An 18,567-nucleotide genomic window follows, 5' to 3' on the forward strand; every position below is an offset into this window, starting at 1 on the left:
GGCACATATATTGTATACGCGAATCGTACTTTAAAGCGCGCAGGTTGTACATAAGAGCTCTTCCCTTATACATATATGCGATCAAGGTGCTTTTGCGCGCGTACACGAGACACATAGGCAAACATATAATGCTCGTGTGTATTCGCCGGAATGCAACGGCCTAGATGAAATGCCTGGCTCCATGCCAGAGACTTTAACCTCAATTTGCAATAAAACACACACGGGAGAGCAGGAGGTGGATTCTTCCGCCCGGACGCGCGGCGAGTGTGTCTCGCAGGTCTTCGCTCCCTTTTCTGCTGCAAAAATACGAAAGGAGAGTCGGCAAAGAATGACTTATGTATCGTACGCACGCGAGGTATGCCGAATAAATATTTCGGTAACATTAGTTTGAGAAATTCCTCTTGACTCGAGTTGTGACTTTGAGAATCTTTTGTCTTAGTCGCACTCATATGTGGCAAAAACGGTTTTTAAAGTCAGTACCTAACAATATTGATGTAACAATATTTCTTATGACAGATAATGAAATAATTTGATGGGAATTAAAATGCGTGTTTTATATATTATTACTGATTACGTAGAACATCTATTGATGCATTTTAAGATTATAAAAAAATTAAGATTTTTTTCAAAGCATATTACCATAATTAATGGAAACCATAATTAATAAATGTTTGGTAAGATATTGAATTGTTGCAAGATTATCGTTACATATGACAGAAAGATATTAATCTCTGAGGCTCCTTTACATTTTTATATTTGTATTATGTAACATGTACGATACGTGTAATATATGTAATTTCACCAATGACCATATGGATGTACGAAAAAAGGATTACAATACCTCAAGTGGTGCATCCCAAAGAAAATTTAAGGTGTAAAAAAATTTCAGTAATTTAGCAAAGCATTCAAGGCTTAACTTTATTCTTGCGGAAATTTAGGATTTTATTAAGAAATGCCTGGAATACTTTGGCACTAAATTCTTGTAATTTAGTCTGCATTTATTCCTATTTTTTTCTTTACGTTACGTGCTGTATAATTATATTATGTTATATTATTTTATAGTATATTTAATATATATGGAGCATTTTTGTACTCGATGATTTTAGTTTCAATAATAAAGAATTTTTCCTAATTAAAATATGGAAGACACATGATTTTCGAGTTGCGAAAGGTTCTTATCTTCGAAAGTCGAAGATAAGAACCTTTCTCCTAGGCTTTCACAAAACTTTATTGTTCATTTAGACTCACACTTTGGTTTGTATTAAATTATGAAATTTTCACAGGTAACAATCTGCAAGTTTGTCGTAAAATCAATCGTTAAAATTTAGATGGTCGCCAGTGGGACACAAGCGAAATGCTCGCTCGCGTTTATCTCAAAGCACCCTCGCTTCTCTGCGCGTTCCCGTTTATCACCGCGGTAATAAATGCGGCAGTTAAACAAAGACGGTATAAACTCGTCTCTCCCGCTCTCGTCGTTCCTTCCGCGCTGTTCCTCGTGTGTGAGCGAGTTTTACGAGCAGCAACAAAGAGCCGAGACATTACGATTATCTGATTGCGAGTATGTATACACGTACATATGTACGTACATATATAGCGCGAGTAAGGACGGATAGCGAAAGATGACGATGCGGCAAGGAAATAGAGACCCCGGAATCATCGAGACTCCATAAAACGCGGTTGGCTGCGCGACTCGTCATGACGAGACTCGCGCGATATCGCAGATGACGTGCTGCCAACGACTCGAAAAGATGTAGCGAATGGCTCTTATTCACGCCGTACGATCGCGATATTCGATGCGATCGCGTCTCGTGGCATTTCCGCTGCGTAAAATGCGAACGCGATCCAACGTTGTATTTATGTGCATGTGCATTTTAAAATTAAATGGATATTAATAACGATACGAATACTTTCTGAGCGGAGAAAAAACGGTCGTGTGTGATTTTTATCATTTTTATATTATTTTTTATTATTTTATTTATTTTTATAAAGACATTTTATTATCGCAATATCTCTTGTTAAACTTGACGTGTCGTAATCACATACGAATCGATTTTGCAGTATATGGTTATATTGTAGTTTAGTTGCAATTTTGCGTGCTCGTAATATGCCTGTAATCTATGTGATCGGTCGCGTTGTAATAAATTGGCACGATCGTTCATTTTAATCCGGCGTCAGCTGACTTTGAAAGAAAGCGCATGAAAACAATTTTGTTGCACGCGATGTGTATTAACATTCGATGATCGTGATGTTTGCAATTTGTTCTTGTTAAAAATGAGATTAATAATCATATTTATTTAAATTTCCACTTTTATTATTCAAAACTTGTGTTTTCTTATAATACATTACTAAATATTAATACATCAAACACACACAATTCAAAGATATGTCCGAGCGATCGAAATTTCTAATTATGTATAATTTTTATTCTAAACATATATTTATATTTCCCAACTGTTCAATGATTAATCGATGTTTTTGATTTGTTTGTTTTTAGCCCCGACCTGGAAGAAGGCCTCGAAGACGACCGGGAAACGCGGCGCAGTTGCAGGCAACTCCGAGGGTACAAAGTCCGATATCTCAGCATCTCGAAAAAGGTAAGCGGCCTTTATGTCTTATTTCAATTTCTACATTTCTTGTATGAAATGTCGAGATACGCGTGATTACAATCTTTCGCACAATTTACGTCTTTTCCTAATTACTTCATCATGAGATTGCATAGGATTGTCAGATTTAGAAAGCCTGCGAAATATGGGTGAATTGCAAAATATCGTGCAAATGTAATTGATTATCATCCGTGAGAAATCAGATGATCGTACCTTGTCAAAAGTGACATAAATGTTCATACATAAACATTTATTAACATCATTATAAGAATCGCGAAAGAAGCGTGCGCTTGCAAAGAATAATGTATCTGTGTGAAGTAATTAAATATACATATATTAATATTTCCAAAGTTGAGAAAATTCAAATTTCTTGACTCGTGTATTCGGATTTTTCCGCGAACGATCCAGTCGAATCCAACAGCAGGTGAGAAACTCGACTTTCTGGAATGACTGGATAATCATGAATGGCGTGCCATTTGAAATTGAGATTTAATAGGAGCGTAAATGGAGCCAAGCTCTGCTACGCAAAGTTCTTGGTTGTCCGAAATTCATTAGTCGGTTCGCGGAATGTCTGCCCCTAATCTCGCTTCTAGTTGGAGCGGAAGTGCTCGCGCACTGATGAATATAGTTTTAATCGTGTTCCGAAGGCAGCGAACTTTCGGGGAACGTAGAGCTCGTAACATTTCCCGAGTTTTCTTCAGCTTCATTGAGAGGCGAACTTGAAGCGGGCGCCGCGTACCAATAAACCTTTTTAAAGTCGACGAACCGATCGGTCGCTCGATACTTGGGTCGGGCTCGCACAATCGGACGACCAACAGCCGTTAATCGTTATCGGATAGTAAAAGCTTATCCGGCGCTCTCGGTTTCCGATAGCCGTCACGGTATTACTTGGCGTGCCATTCTTGCCCGTGCTCGTCGTTGGATCGTTTCGCCGATCGATCGGTTCGAGCAATCTCGTCCTCGTCCGTGTAACAAAACGAACGAAAAGGATTCCGATTTAACAATTGGATCCCCGACGTCTCGGGTATCATAATAAAAGCGCGATAAAAGAACCGTGATATCGCGCTCGCGTCGTGTCGTACATTGGCGAGCACTCGTAAACATCGCGGGTCAGGATGCGGAAAACGCTCCAAAGTCGATTGTTGCTACGGCAAGTAATGCATACAATACTATTTTGATTCGCAAAATGAAGCATCTAATATATATCTGAAACTCTCAAATATTTTTTTGAATTTTTCATATATTTTTAGGATACTTTAAAAATAAATAAATAATTTTTTTTTTAAATAGAACTCTTTTTCTCTCTCTTATTTGTATAAGAGCATTGATTTAGGAAAATGCGTGACATGATACAAAATTCGTAAAAATATCGCGGGACAGCGTTATGGACAAAACGATATCAAAACAGTAACTTCCCTTCACCGATGCCAAGGCGGAAGTGTCTAGGCGATCGTGAGCTACCGTCGACCCAGTGTCAAGTCTTGGTATGGTCGATGAAGCGAGGTCAAACGCGGTCGTCGCTGCTGTCGTCGTTGTCGTCGTTGTCCTCGCTGTCGTTGTCGATAGATGCGCCGAATCGACCCGCGCGAAGGTCAGACGAGCCGGTGACTCCTCCGTGCGATTTGGCCGCGTTCATTCATGGACTCTCGGGATGCTGCCAGGAACCGGGGCGTTATTTCGAGTGCGAAAGAATCGACCGAAAAAAGATGTAACACGATCGGACGGCAGGGACGACGAGATGGGGCGAAAAAAGGACGAGTACGAGAGGCTGAAGAGGGAGGATTGGGAGAACGGGTTATGGGGAGAGAACGCGAGAAGAGTAGAGCGGGATGAGAGGAGAAGGAGTCGTATATAGTCGGGACGCGAGGGAAATAAATGGTTCGAGGAACCAGCAGGAACCGGTCCGTGGACAAAAGACACGTTGCCGGCATCGCCTGAACCGCCGTCGAGCAATCGTCGTGGGATGAGGAGGGTGAAAAGAGAAATAAGAGGAATCGTATCGGGAGTGCGAGAGGGCGAAAAGAGGAAAGGCTGACTCAGGAGGGAGGAAAGGGTCCTTGTGATTCCGATAGAGGAAGAGGCCAGTAACCTCCCGCCGGCTGTAAAGTCTGTTTTACACGATCTATACGCGATTTAATATCATAAAATATTTTTGTACATGATGAAATTTATGTCTATAAAAAAAGTAATCATATTCTATTTTTATAGTATAAATAATTTTATTATATGAATAATTACATGTAAGACATACATAAATTGATATAAGAAAGCCACAAAAATGCAATATATAATTTCTATGTAAAAATTAATACTTATTTTTATGATAAAATCTCGGGCTCTTTCAGTCTATTTATCTATAGAATAATTAATGGAATTTCTCAAATATATATATGTCGTGTAAAACAGGCATAACACAAATCGAGGAACAAGAATTGCACGGTCTTTGTCCGCGGGGAATTCGCTCTAATCTTCAAGAGGTCGTTTCTTAGCTCCGTCTCTTCTCGATCCATCGGCCTCGCAACCTCCCTCACGTCTATTTATCTTCCTTTCTCTCGTTCTCTGGGTTACTCGAGCTCTCATTACGAGCCATCGTTCTGTTCTTCTTCCTGATTCGCCGACAAGCCCCTCATTTTGATCGATTATAATTTCTTTGCATCTTCGACCGTGACCGTTGTTTACAGGTTCAGATTGTGTGCGGTATTTTGCTTTCGTATTTCGCGCATGACGTCATTTAATATATTTATGGTACTCTAATAATCTCTAGAGGCATATATACATGTATGGATTCCGTCGAGAAATTCTAGTTGTAATATTTTTAATATTAGATAAATTATCGTACTAGAATAAAAATTACTTCAGCTCGATATGGCATCGGTATTTTATCTGCAATATTGATTGGCATGCAAAATTAAGATTTATAATCTAAAATTATACTATCTGCTATTATTTTATAGCAGATAGTATAATCGTAAAACATTCTTTGCCTTTAATACATATTATACACCGATTGTCGACTAATATTAATACATTGATTATGATACTGCGAAATATCAATGCATTATTAAATGCGAATGATAATATGATATAATAAATATTAATATGATACGCGCATCGATTACGCGTGATTATGGCGCCAGTTGATTTAACGGGCCGGCGGACGAATTAAATTTCAGTTAGAGAATGTACGCGAAATCGATTGCGTCGCGGAACGTTGCTATCGGATTTTCGATTAACGCCACGTTTTTAGTCCAAATTGACGAATAACAGATTGTCATCGATGAAGTTTGCAGCACCGAAATAACATCCAACTCGAGACGACTCGTGAATAATTCAAAAAGTTTGTCTGTCGTTTTGCGCATAATAAGTTTTTCGCGATTTCCGAATAACACATGATGACTTCTGACTTTGCAAAATCAAGTGAGGTCATTTGCCATCATTTCCATGAATGTTTTTGGACTTATGATTGTCTCTTTATTGTCTGAATTCGAAAATGTCAAACTTTGAAAACTTTGAAAACTTTAAGGAGCATTTATCTTAATAATTTTTCAATTATTTAGCGTGATTTAGCATTGCAATAAAATTTTGAATACTCAAATATAGAAGGTATGATGATAGTGATAATAATAATAATAATAAATATCAACAATAAATTTATCTATCAATATATCAGCTGCAAGTTCATTATTACAATCGTTTCATCACGTATATTAATAATCAGCTCTTTATCAATCTATTAAGTTCAATCGATGTGTTCAATTTTACAGTTTGATATCTTTAATCATTAAATATCTTTAATCATGTGTTATTATTATAACATTGATTCATCACATATTTAATCATTTTATAACGTATAGTCTCAATACATATTATACATATGAGAAATCATCTCGAAAGAGTTGGAGAGTCGATTTTTTTTCGCAATTTTTCGGAAAACGTTAGCAAACAAAAACTGCCGAAAAATGCGAACGAAAAGATTCAGAGCCGATCTTTCTTTCCGCGTGCGCCAACCTTGTGGTAATAAAATAACGAGACCTCGCAAGTTCTTTGAAGTGGCACTCTTTCGCGGTTGCCGGTATAATTCCTCACATCCTGGACCCTCCTCGACATCCCGCCGTTCCCGCGTTCGAATCTTTTTTATTTTTACAAGGGCTATATACGTTGCAAAAATAAACGGCTGGCGTAAGCGCGTGTCGGGTGACACATTGCTGAAAATACAACCTCGAGCCGCTGCAGCACGCCAAGAGCGCTGATGTCTCACGGTAATTACGTCTGGAAAAATAAAACAACAATAGAAAGGAGAGAGAAAGAGAGATGGATTTGTCGAATAATATTTCATTTGAGTGAAATCATTTCCAATTTACATTCTTGAAATGTGTCCATTATACTGCAAAATTGCTGTTAAATTTATAAATCAAGCTTGTTAAGGGATAATTTCTAGAATTTTTTTTACATAATTATAAAGTATTATCGAACAATTTAATAATAAAAAAAACATATACATACGTTTTAATTGTATTTACTGCGGCATGATAAGCTTTCTTATCGATAAACGATAACGATAACGATAAAGGTACGACACATTTCTATCATTTTATATATGCAATTACATTTTAATTAATTTCTGGTATTGAATGTTATTGCGGCAACTTGTAATATCGAAATTACTAGGTCGTTAAATGTTGCCGAGAACATTGTTGTTAACTCGCGAGTTTAACAATGTATCCGAAGCGAATATGAATAATTCATTAGTTGACCGAGGAAGAAGAGAGAGGATGCAAGAGAGGGGAAATGAATTGTTATCGTTCCAGAGGTAAGGCAAAACAGCGTTACGTCGCGCGTGGCATTTACATGGAAATTCCGTATACGTATTTGGCAAAACATGCTTTTCGTATCGTATCGTCTCATCTCACATTTCGAGAGATGCGGCTTCACGGCTATGTATACATATATAAACGCCATCCCCTCGAACCAATTACGCGAAACCTCGTTGGCTTCGTTTCTCAGGAAATTACACCTCCTCCCCTCTATCCCCTATATCTGTGCGACGTTCTTCATTTCCCTCTTGCCTCTTCTTCACTCTCTCCCTCGTCCTTTTCGCTCTCGATATTTGTCCCGTCGCGATCGATCGACTCGTAGCTTGACTCATTTCGGTTTGCATTGCACCGCCAGAGATCATCCTGACGCTTCTCGATGAACGTGAGTTCAGAATTTAAAAACTTTGCAGAGGCACAATGTGCGCTTAAATATTCAGCGCTTGCATCCGACGTCGCGAGATGGTTTAACACATTGAAAGCCATTGTCTCGCGCGCGCTTTTAAAGCGAGTGTTTATCCTGAGGTAACTTTACGACAGGAATATAGAGAGTTCGTTGAAATTCCAAACGTAGTTACGTTTCTTGCATATTTGACCGAGGGTAAATGAAATCTTACCGACGTTAAAATGGAATATTAATAAACGCGGCTTTTTTTCAACCTCGATTAAATTTTGAATCTTAATATTCAATAAAAAATAATGAAATAATAATAATAATAATAATAATAATCTACGCACACAAATAGAGAAATAATTATAGATAATAAATTGTGATGTACATATCTATTTTGTGCGCGATAAACCAAACGATAAATAAACAATGCAGACTTAAATTTCGATTTTGCCGGAATTGTTTTCGAGATTGAGCGATATCATTTCGGCATATCGATGTATTCGTAAAATCGCGTCACGTACGACAGCATTGTAAGCAATCAATTTCACGTTCCTGCGAGAATAATTCATCACTGCCACTGTCTGTCGTCGATGCCTCTGAGTCGATGTAACCGGCATCGTTTCCCAACACACGTATCACTCTCTCCTTATCTTGCGCCTTCGTCGACACTTCGGTTTCACGCACGAATGCACCGCAAACGCGAGTGTCTATGCTAATTATACGTGGATGCGCATAATACTCGATGCGCACCTGATACCAATAATTATGCTACCGCAAATGCGTTATCTCCCGACGCGCAGGATGTAGATAAGTATTCCTATAAGTCTTGCCAACTTTCGGACGAATGAATACAATTAAAATTGCGAAGAGTCAAGGAAACGATCAATTTTTAACCCTTCATCGCGATGACGTCTGCGGAATAAAATGTGTCTCTCTCGCGTCTCTTCCATGCACACAGTGTCTCTCGATTTAGAATATATTATTCTAAATAATTATTAATTCCCTCATTCGTTATGAAAACACATTCGTGTTCATAAATCGAATAAGTACATACGTTAAATCAATTATGGCGAGAGAACAAGTCATACGCCTCGATATCGCTATGAAAATGCTGTTTAGCCAACGTGCCAAAAGTGCGTTTACGCACACGCTTGTGCTCGCTTTCGAGCGGAAAGGATCGCGTGTAGGTGTGCCGTGCACGTGCGAGGGTGAGGGCGTGTATCGCGAACGAACGGCAAATTAAAGCATTGTCGGGCAGCACGTGGGCGTCGCGTTTCCCGTAATACATACATTTAACATTATGGCGCGCCTGCATTGAACGGCGATACATGCCAACGTGGCTCGTATCTGTTGACCGACGCACATGCTCTCGAGAGTAAAATAGCATAGAAATGCTCGGGCATTTTAGGCAGTTTGAACAAAATTAATCGCTCGATTTGTTCGAATCGAATCGATTCGGCTGTTCGAAAATATGGGAAGTAAAATTCCGGAGCACTAGAGTGTACGACTGCATCGAAAATAATGTCATGTTCGATCGCTATGGATGCGAATGTGCAAAATCGAGAGATTCTGTTAATTATGAATATGAGAACGGATGAATGTACGTAGAAATTGAAAAGTTAAATTAATGTTGAAAAAAATTTTGAACGAATTGCAAGTCATCGTGTTAATTATAAGAATTTATTGTTTAAATTTGAAAATTGCAAACTCACAATCTATGGATTTCTCGTTTACCTATCTCTAAAATTCATCGGGATATTTAAACGATTAAAGGTACGTCTGTGGAATATTCTACGGACGCGAATATTCAGTAGAATGTATTAACAAATGCTACAACTCGGTTTTTTCTTTTTAATGGAATTACAAATGGATACAGTTCATATACATGAGATCGTGTTATTCCATCGATAAATTTTCCGTTAAACTCGATTAATATGAATCAATGCTATCGTTATCTGTATAACTCCATTTTCGTGCAACGTTGTAAAAAGTACCGACTCCCTTTTCTATTTTCAAACTACTGTCACATCTTTTATCGCGTCTCATTTTACCCAATTACGACATTTTTCTTTTTGCTTATTTTTTTCGTCTTATTTAAATTAAGAATGTTCTATTTAGATTAAGTTTAGGACAACGTGCTTGCTCGTACTCATCCTTTTACGCACATTTTTATCTCTATTGTACAATTAATTAGTATATATGTATATAATATAGTTATTATTATTATGTTTTCCTTTTCACACGCATACGACTTCGTATTTACTGGGATGACACATAATTCCGCATTCACTCGGTAAATAAGAATTGTGATAGTTTATGGACGTAATAAAAAAGGATACTATTATGCGGTGACTGTTAAACGTGCATTGAATAAGGATTATACATCAGGAATTCACTGCCGGAATAGACACTACGCAAACTAGGATGATATTTTACATGTAAAACAGCGGCGAGAGAAAGAAACGTAAACGCTTTTAGGGAAACGCCACGCGGAAACGCTTTTTTAAGCGTTGCTCCAAGTGGCTCGCATGAACGCACGTCGTGCGACACACGCACACACGAGTATATATACACGTGTATGAACGATAACGCCATGGACGTCGTTTTTGCACGGCAGTAAAGCGAAACATCGGTCGTAAAATGAACCGACGAGCGCGAGTATCGACGTTATTTTTTCCCGCGGCTTTAACGCGAGAACTCGTCGCTGAAAGTCGGGGGATTCGGCTCGTAATATCGAGCTTGTAATATCAGCTCTCAGGTTTATCGTTGATACGATAGAATATGATAGATTCGAAAGATAGATTTTAGCGAATAAACTCGATAAATTTCGAGAATAACAAAATAATTGTGTAATAGATGCGCATACTTAACACATGTTATGCTCGCGCTAAACTATGCGTGTATTCGCAATTTTGTTTATAGTTCATAAATAGTGCGGATAGAAAGATTCGTCAAATTTGACAAGCAAATTTCTTTATACGAATCATGAATCTATCGCATAGCAAATGACAGATATTTATTTCATATTTTATATATTTGCAATTTTCGCATTATTTTATGTTTTTACTTTTTTATATATTCTTCTTTTAATCTACGTAAAGAGCATTTTTTTAATCTCGATAATATTGTAAAATCATCTTTCGAACTGTTCGTAATCTTTGAAAGTCCCAACTTAAACTATTGGAATTGATGACTTTTGAAATAGTTGTTCACTTCCGCTCATGTCCAATAATGCGAGACATTAAACGCGTTTGATACGCACGCTAGTCGATGCTCTCTTGTGTGGCGACACACTTTAATGCACCCCTCCGGCGGCCGTAACTTATAACTGATTGGCTCACAAATTATGGTTATAAACGCAATTTGTAACTGTAATTTGTAATTCGATGGTAACTAAATTACGAAAGTAATTTCCGCTTCCCATCCAACGGTTAATTTTAGTCGATGCGACGCGCATGTCCAACGCGAGTGAAGATCATGACGATACTCTAGCCAGAATATCGCTATTTTCTTTCGTTACTTTCGTAATATGACGTGGAGAAAATTTGGCTGATATACTATTTGGAAAAATATACATATTATTAATGATAATCCAAAAAGGTTCGAAACAGGTCAAACTAAATTTAAAGAAATATTTATATTGAAGCAGAAATGTGTAACTTCTCGTTATAAATGACGATTTTTATCTTTTCTCGTGAGCTCTCATCGCAATGCTTGTTATCCATTTCAATATTTAATCACTTGTTAGCTTCAGTGATCCACTTTGCTACTATTACCTGCTCGTTAATTATGATACATTACTGATGTGAAAGTGTTGGCTCCGTAGCGTCCACGTCCACTCGAAGCCGAATGTAGGAAACGCGCGATTTCGATTTTCGCGATCGATATCGACATCGCATATATATTGCGCGATCGAAGACAGAGAAAGAGAGGTGTGCATCGACGCGACGCGACGCGACGCGACGCCCGCGTCGGATACAATGACCGCAAGCGCCCACGCGCGACGAGGTGCGACTTTTGAATGAATCGTCGCGTCGCGATGACTCATCGATCACGGCGGAGCCTGCGGCTGATAAATCGCGCGCGCTTTGGAATTAATTACCGTTCGTTCGAGCCGGACGCCAGGGGGGAACCAGTTTCGACACGGGCGGTCACGTTGTTATATTGAAATTCAGCGGCGCGTGTGTCGGCTTTTATTGGGTCCTACATTCCGAACGCGGTAAACCTTTATAGCTCGGAATTGCTTTCCTCGTCTGATCACGCGCTGTGGTAGAATGTTTGCGATAGAAATTTCTCCACTATTCTAAATCTAAAATTTAGAGAGAGAGAAAGAGGGAGGCTAAAATTTAGTTTAAAATTCAATTTAACTTGATTTTTCAGAATAAAAATAAATAAATATCATACTGTAACACATGAAGGCGTACGGAAGTTTCTTGGGTATCCTTGTATAATATCTAGCGATAAAAACTTCCTTATCTGCAAATTCTTTAATGATTGAAATTCTTTATAAGTTGTGCAGAATATTTTATACACGTTCCAGTTCAGCACGTAACAAAATTATAGCGTCGATCACGCGAGTCAATTCAAATCGTAATGTCAGCATGTTATGTTCACGTTTACTTTATATGCGCAACGTTTATATGAAATCGCGCGACCGAAATACCGTCGCAATAAACCGGTTTTAATATCGACCTTAATCAGCCGGGCCGCGCCCATTGTCGCTCGCTTTAATTGAAATCGTAAATGGTAATTAAAGTGTTCCGGCAACGGCGGATCGTTGAAATCCGGGAGGCAGAATACTGAACGTGGTTATATCGAGCCCATCGCAGTTAAATTCGCGAGAATTTTGTGTGTAAATCGCGCGCACTATTGATTTCTACCGCTATGCGTATTCGCGCGCGCGCGCACATTAGAATATTTTGACATTTAATTTTTTAAATCCTCTCGAATCATCTTCGATGTTTTGCTGACGCGATACACATTCGCTGAGATATAAATTTATCGAGTAATCTTGTTATTTGAATTTGTTCGAATTATTTTTTTTCTATTCGATCCAATATCACGCGTGCCATATATATGCTTCGAGAATAAGCATTCTATTAATCATATGTATATATAAAATGGAAAGAGTGACATATGCAACATGTCGCGCATGTGTAGCGTTGACCAGCAAATACGCTCCCGTTAAAATGATTTCAGTCTGTTCTATAATTGCATTACGGGTAATATGCGTGTCCGATATAGGCCGATAACTCCGATGATCGTTTTTACTGTATACGAAACAAAATCGAATCATCTGGCAATATTTTTTGAAAAAAATTGCCACACATTGGAGACTCGGATTTTATTTTCGACTACGATCGGTCTACTTTAACGAGATATCATTCATTTATACGCTGGATATGTAACGATCTTTATATATTTATGCGTGCCACGGAAATGTAATAAATGTCAATGTATCTTAGCATTCGTGTAGAAAGATTGCTTTGATGAGTGCGAATGTATTGGAAAGCAAATAAATTGTCGCGCCCAAAAATAATCTCGAACGCGGAAAGTGTTTATACGGCGATATCGTTAATCACGCTTTCGATAATACGATTTCGATTATTACGGCGCTTACTGCATCAATAATGAATTTTCGTATGCTTTAGAATATCCACGAAATTGTTCTCTTATTCGATGCATTTCATGTTTTTACTTATCTAACAATAACGACTTTTCCGCACAAATATTGTTTTTCCTATTACAATCGTCAGAATTTTCTTTATGTGATTAATCTTATTAATATATATTATGAAAATTCTATTAATATTTTATAGCTATATATAATTTTATTTATTATGTTTTATATATTATATTTTATTAAGAATTGGGAATTAATTAAAACAATTGTTTTTATTAAACCAAGAACAGTTAATAATGACGCGCGTGAAAGATAAAGCTAAAAGTTAAAAAAATTACTTCAAAATTTTTAACGAATTAAAAAAATATTGCATGTAATAAAATTTTAATATAATAAAAATCATATGTAAGTAAAAAGTGTAATAAAATATTTTTGTTAAAAAATACGGGAAATTTAATATTTTAACGTAGATTATGTTAGATAATTTCACCAGAAATTTGAAATTACGAACAAATTTTCTTCCCACGGACAATTTTAATAAAATATCCCTTATCGCATGACAAATCCCAACATTATGACAATACTGGCATTAGTAGAACAGCGTTCATATATATGCACAATTGGGAGACCGAAGCGACGCTCGTATTTTCACGTGGTGGTCAACGCACAATACACCGTAGCGAATTTGTTTGTACACAAGTGGGCGGCGGTCCCCGGGTAATTAGGCAGCTACGTTCGTTCCGGTTTAAGCACGGACCCGCTCGTTTTGCCCACTAGTTGCAGAAACTCTCGGATAATTATTGTTGCGAAACTTTTCGCTCCGCTCCGCGTGCGCTTGATTTCCTCTTTATCGCTCTGAGCGCGTTTATATTCATCTAAAATTCCGTCTACCATGAGTACTGGATTCCCTGTGCTTTCCTGGATTGTAAAGATATCGTATTTTCATAGGATAAAAAATAAATACTTCATTGCCTTTCATGTATAGCGAATACTGAATATGAATATTTGTACATTCATGTTTAATCTCAAGCTTTTAACTGGAACGAAATATTCTTTTAAATATAACAGTACGAACTTGAAGAGAATAAATAAAAATAATTTAAATATAACGGTACGAACAGCAGAGATTGAAATTTTTAATTACAATTATTGTACATCATGTGCTTGTGTATTTATTTTTTTTTTTACTAGAGCTATGTATTGTATTTTTATTTACGATTCAATTATTTGAATATTCGAATTAACGGATAGTATAAAAATTTTAGAATTTCAAAGGCATCGTGCAAATATTTGTTCAAATTGGAATTTTTTTCACAACATAGAAATTCAATAATTATATTTTCTGCTACGTGCAAAATGTACCTTCAAAAGTTTCATCTTTCGTAACTTTGAAATACCTTCCATACCATTCTTGCTATCGTTTCAATTTATTGCTACGTGTTTTTAAAAAATATTTATACGTTAGTTATTTTTTAATTAGAAATATATATTTCTTATATATATATTTTAATATACACGTGAATTTTATAAGGCAAATATACATGTAACGAGAATACAGGTCAATGACACCATGTAATCCTATCAAGCGCGAAAAGTCGATTCAACATTTCGGACATCTCCATTCTCGGAATTCAGAGGTCTTGGCTTTTCAGTTTTGCGGGTACAGCTGTCTCCTGTACTGGGGAGGGAAAGGAAAGGAATTCCAATACATATTTACCGGACTCGAATTCATAATACGTACACACGACGCGCGCGCTTTGTATTTTTCGCTCGAGAGTTCAGCCAAGTGTAAAGTTTCTCTTCTCGTCTCGAGATATACCGATATGTGTGCACGACTCTGCGAACTTTCTTAACGATCCTCTAAAACATTTCTCTCTTTCTCTCTCTTTCTGTCTCTCATCGTCTCCTTCTCAAGCGTCTTTGTTTCGAATCTTCAACTGTCTTCGTTCTCCTTGTTCTTTCTCGTTCACCGGAGAAACGTCGTCGAAGAATGCTACCACGTACTATGGTTTATTTTCTCCTTCGCTCTTGCTTTCCGTGCACTTTGAGGAAAGTTTCTGCATTAGCAACTCGAACTCTTGTAAAGACAGCACGTGCCCGACGGCGGCGTGAAGCTTTTTCGATACCGCACGAACAGTTCCGATGACTTTTCTCATTAAGCTCTTCCTGTTGCTTTCCACTGGGACTAGATCTCCACAAAGGATCTGAGCTAAACCAAAAAGATTTGTTAATTGCGATTAGTGAAAACTATCTTTATTTAAAGTTCTTCGTTGTTCTCGTAAAAAGCATAGTCATTCTTACATACATCTGTCATTATTGCAAGATTGTATAATTACATACTTATTTTTAAGTTTAATTGGAATTATATGTATATGAGACGTTTCGAAATTCTTAAATTTTGATTTTTTTCTTTATTAAAATGTCGAACAATAGTGACTTTTGAATTAATGATCAAAGACACAAGAAATTATATATTCTTAATATAGCACAATTTATTTTTACGAAAATATCAAAAATTTCGCACAAAGTGATAAAAAGATTTCTCTCTTTTACTCGACTACAGTTTCCAAAAGTGCTCCATTTCTGCGAAAACGAAGAATCGTCATCTTTATATTCTGTTAGTATGTATTTCTCAACTCTCTAGAAGATGATCGTGGAATGAAAGGGGACACTAACGCAACGCAAATTAAACATCAGCTGTTTCTTACCGGCGCGGTAATAAAACGCTCGTCGAAAGAAAAGGAACGTGGAAAAACGGAGACAGATCGGACAAAAAAGATAAAACCTCCAGTAGGCTTTTTCCTCCGAGGCGCGGCCTTGATCCTCCTCTCTTATTTAAGTGACGTTACGACTTGGAAGACGAATGAGGGAGCAATCTGTCTCCTCAAGGAAGGATCGATCCTCGTTGAAGAGGACTGGCCGGAAAAATATACGACATGGAGAACGATCCGTAGTCTCGTGAGACTCCTGTTCTCGTAAAAAAAAACTATCACTCTCCATGAAAAGCACACCCTCGATTCAGATTCTCGCTTGCTCCGAAAACAGCTTGATCGAAAAGAGATGAAGATTATCGCTGGTTTTGTTAGCACAAATCGTTTCGAATTTTCGAAATACCGAATATATTCTTCAAAAAAGACCGTCGTTTTAAAGCAATGCAATTCTTGATGTTCGATGGTACAATAAATATGAATAATGTTATAGGATATAAGATGAAAACTATTTTAATTGACAATTATTTTGTGCGGTCAAACAAACGATATTTTTCTTCGAGTATATTTTGTCTTTTAAATATTTTTTATTATTTTCCAAAATTAACGTTTTATCTTTCTTACATTCTAACGTAAATATTATGAAATTCCGCATAGAAATGTGAAATAAAAATTCTATCGTGATTTTTAGCTCTCGTATTAAATTGGAGTTTCGAAATTTAGCGTCTGTCATTCCCCGACATACCATATTGAAACATTCATCTTATCATTTTATCAAGTTTATGCACGCATTCCCGTGGGACACGCGGCATGATCGATTTAAATGGCATCTACCGGCCGCGCGTACATTCGTTCCCCTTTCTTCCTCCTCGTTGATTGCATAATGAGGTGAATAAGCCGAAAGCTGGTCTCTCGCCGCAGCTGTCCGTCACTAAATTCCAACGTGCATGCATGCGTGCACGCGTACGCGCGCTCGCGCTCGCGCCCGCACTCGTCTGCGTGACTCGAATAAGGGTGCACGGACACGCAGGTGCAACCTGATGGACGAACGTATACACTGCTGGTACTGCTGGCCAGCAGGTGGCCTGCTGGACAGGTATCGCGTTGCCTTGAGACGCGAAATCTCGAACGATCTCGTCGTTCTCAAGGTCTCAGGCTTATCGGCTTTCAAGAAAAAAGAAGTTACTTCTTTCCGTCTCCCATGTATTTATACAACCGTGCCTTTGACGAAATATCTAAAAATTGTAAGACCATTCGTCAGCAAGAAACGGCAATATGGCAGAGCGCCAAGCCGAGTTGCTGGATGCTATCGAGCGTGTATCTTTAAAAATAGAGATTATCTATCTACCTATAAAGAGTTGGACTGTTAATAGCAAAAATGTGTTTCAAGTTTCACGCTATATATCATAATTTTAATGTCACAGTAAAGTTTCAACTCGATTGTAAAAATAATATTTATCGAAGAAAGTTTAATGCGATTATATTTATTAATAATAGAGGAACACACATGGGGAGTATTATATAAAGTATTATATGTACTTATTTTGTTCGCACTTTATCAAGTTAAAAGTGCTATATCTAATCTATACTTAACCTATTTTTAATTATGTTTTCTAAAGGAATACATAGAATAAAATGTTCATTTTTAGATACTGTTAAAGATAAAGAAATATCGAAGAATTTATCTCTTTAAATCGACGTAACATCTTTAACGCGTTCATTTTCAATGGCACATCGATAAATTAATACGCGCTTCGATTTGTAACTTTAAAAGGTCCGTTTCATCGAAGCTAGCCTTCGTGTGAAATCATCGCTGTAATTTTGTTTGACGAGACCAGATTCCGCCGCCTGACCCGAAAAATCAATGCTCCGGCGTGATATCGCTCGCGATCGCGCGATCTAATTTGCACAGGTGGCCATCTCACTGTACGTGGTGCAACGGAATCGAAAGTGAGATTGGTTCCGTTCTGCCTGGCCGAGTGCCAAGTCTCGCCGTCTGCGCGTCCTCCCCCTCTTCTGCCCTCACCCCCGGAAGAGTACGCCAGCTCGTGCTTTTGTTGCCATCGCGCCTCTCACACGCGCGCGCAGAATTTCGCGCTATTCCCGTACATCCGGGTCTTGGTCCGACGGATATATCGGTAGCAACGCCTGTGACAGGAGCGATAGATCATTAGCGCGGGCTAACGAACTCGAAAATCTCGTTTAGGAGATACTCGCGCGTCGATTCTTGACCCGGATATGTTTCAGTTCACTCGAGGATTTGGCTCCTTTCTAGCACGGTAATATTTCTATTGATATATACGTATTAAGCATTTGTTTGGGAAATATAAATTCTATTTTTTGCAGCAGAATTTGAAATAATGTTTCATCGATAAAATTAAACATTACATGCATGAAGTTGATTAAATATGATACTCTATCAAATGTG

General features: G+C 37.8%; 1 protein-coding gene across 6 annotated transcripts in view; it reads left to right on the forward strand.

Moving 5' to 3' along the window:
- The window catches only part of Kdm3 (Lysine demethylase 3), a 334,026-nt gene that overhangs the window by 111,165 nt on the left and 204,294 nt on the right, over positions 1-18,567 (forward strand). For all 6 annotated transcript variants that reach the window (XM_083094679.1, XM_083094698.1, XM_083094689.1 and 3 more), the window contains one exon: positions 2,495-2,594. In XM_083094679.1, the coding sequence (XP_082950805.1) occupies positions 2,495-2,594 (100 nt within the window). The remainder of the gene's footprint in view (positions 1-2,494; positions 2,595-18,567) is intronic.

The sequence above is a fragment of the Camponotus vicinus genome, unplaced genomic scaffold (assembly GCF_025532165.1).
Source record: "Camponotus vicinus isolate PSW18456_S1 unplaced genomic scaffold, iyCamVici1.0 SCAF_1, whole genome shotgun sequence".
Classification (NCBI taxonomy): Eukaryota; Metazoa; Arthropoda; class Insecta; order Hymenoptera; family Formicidae; genus Camponotus; species Camponotus vicinus.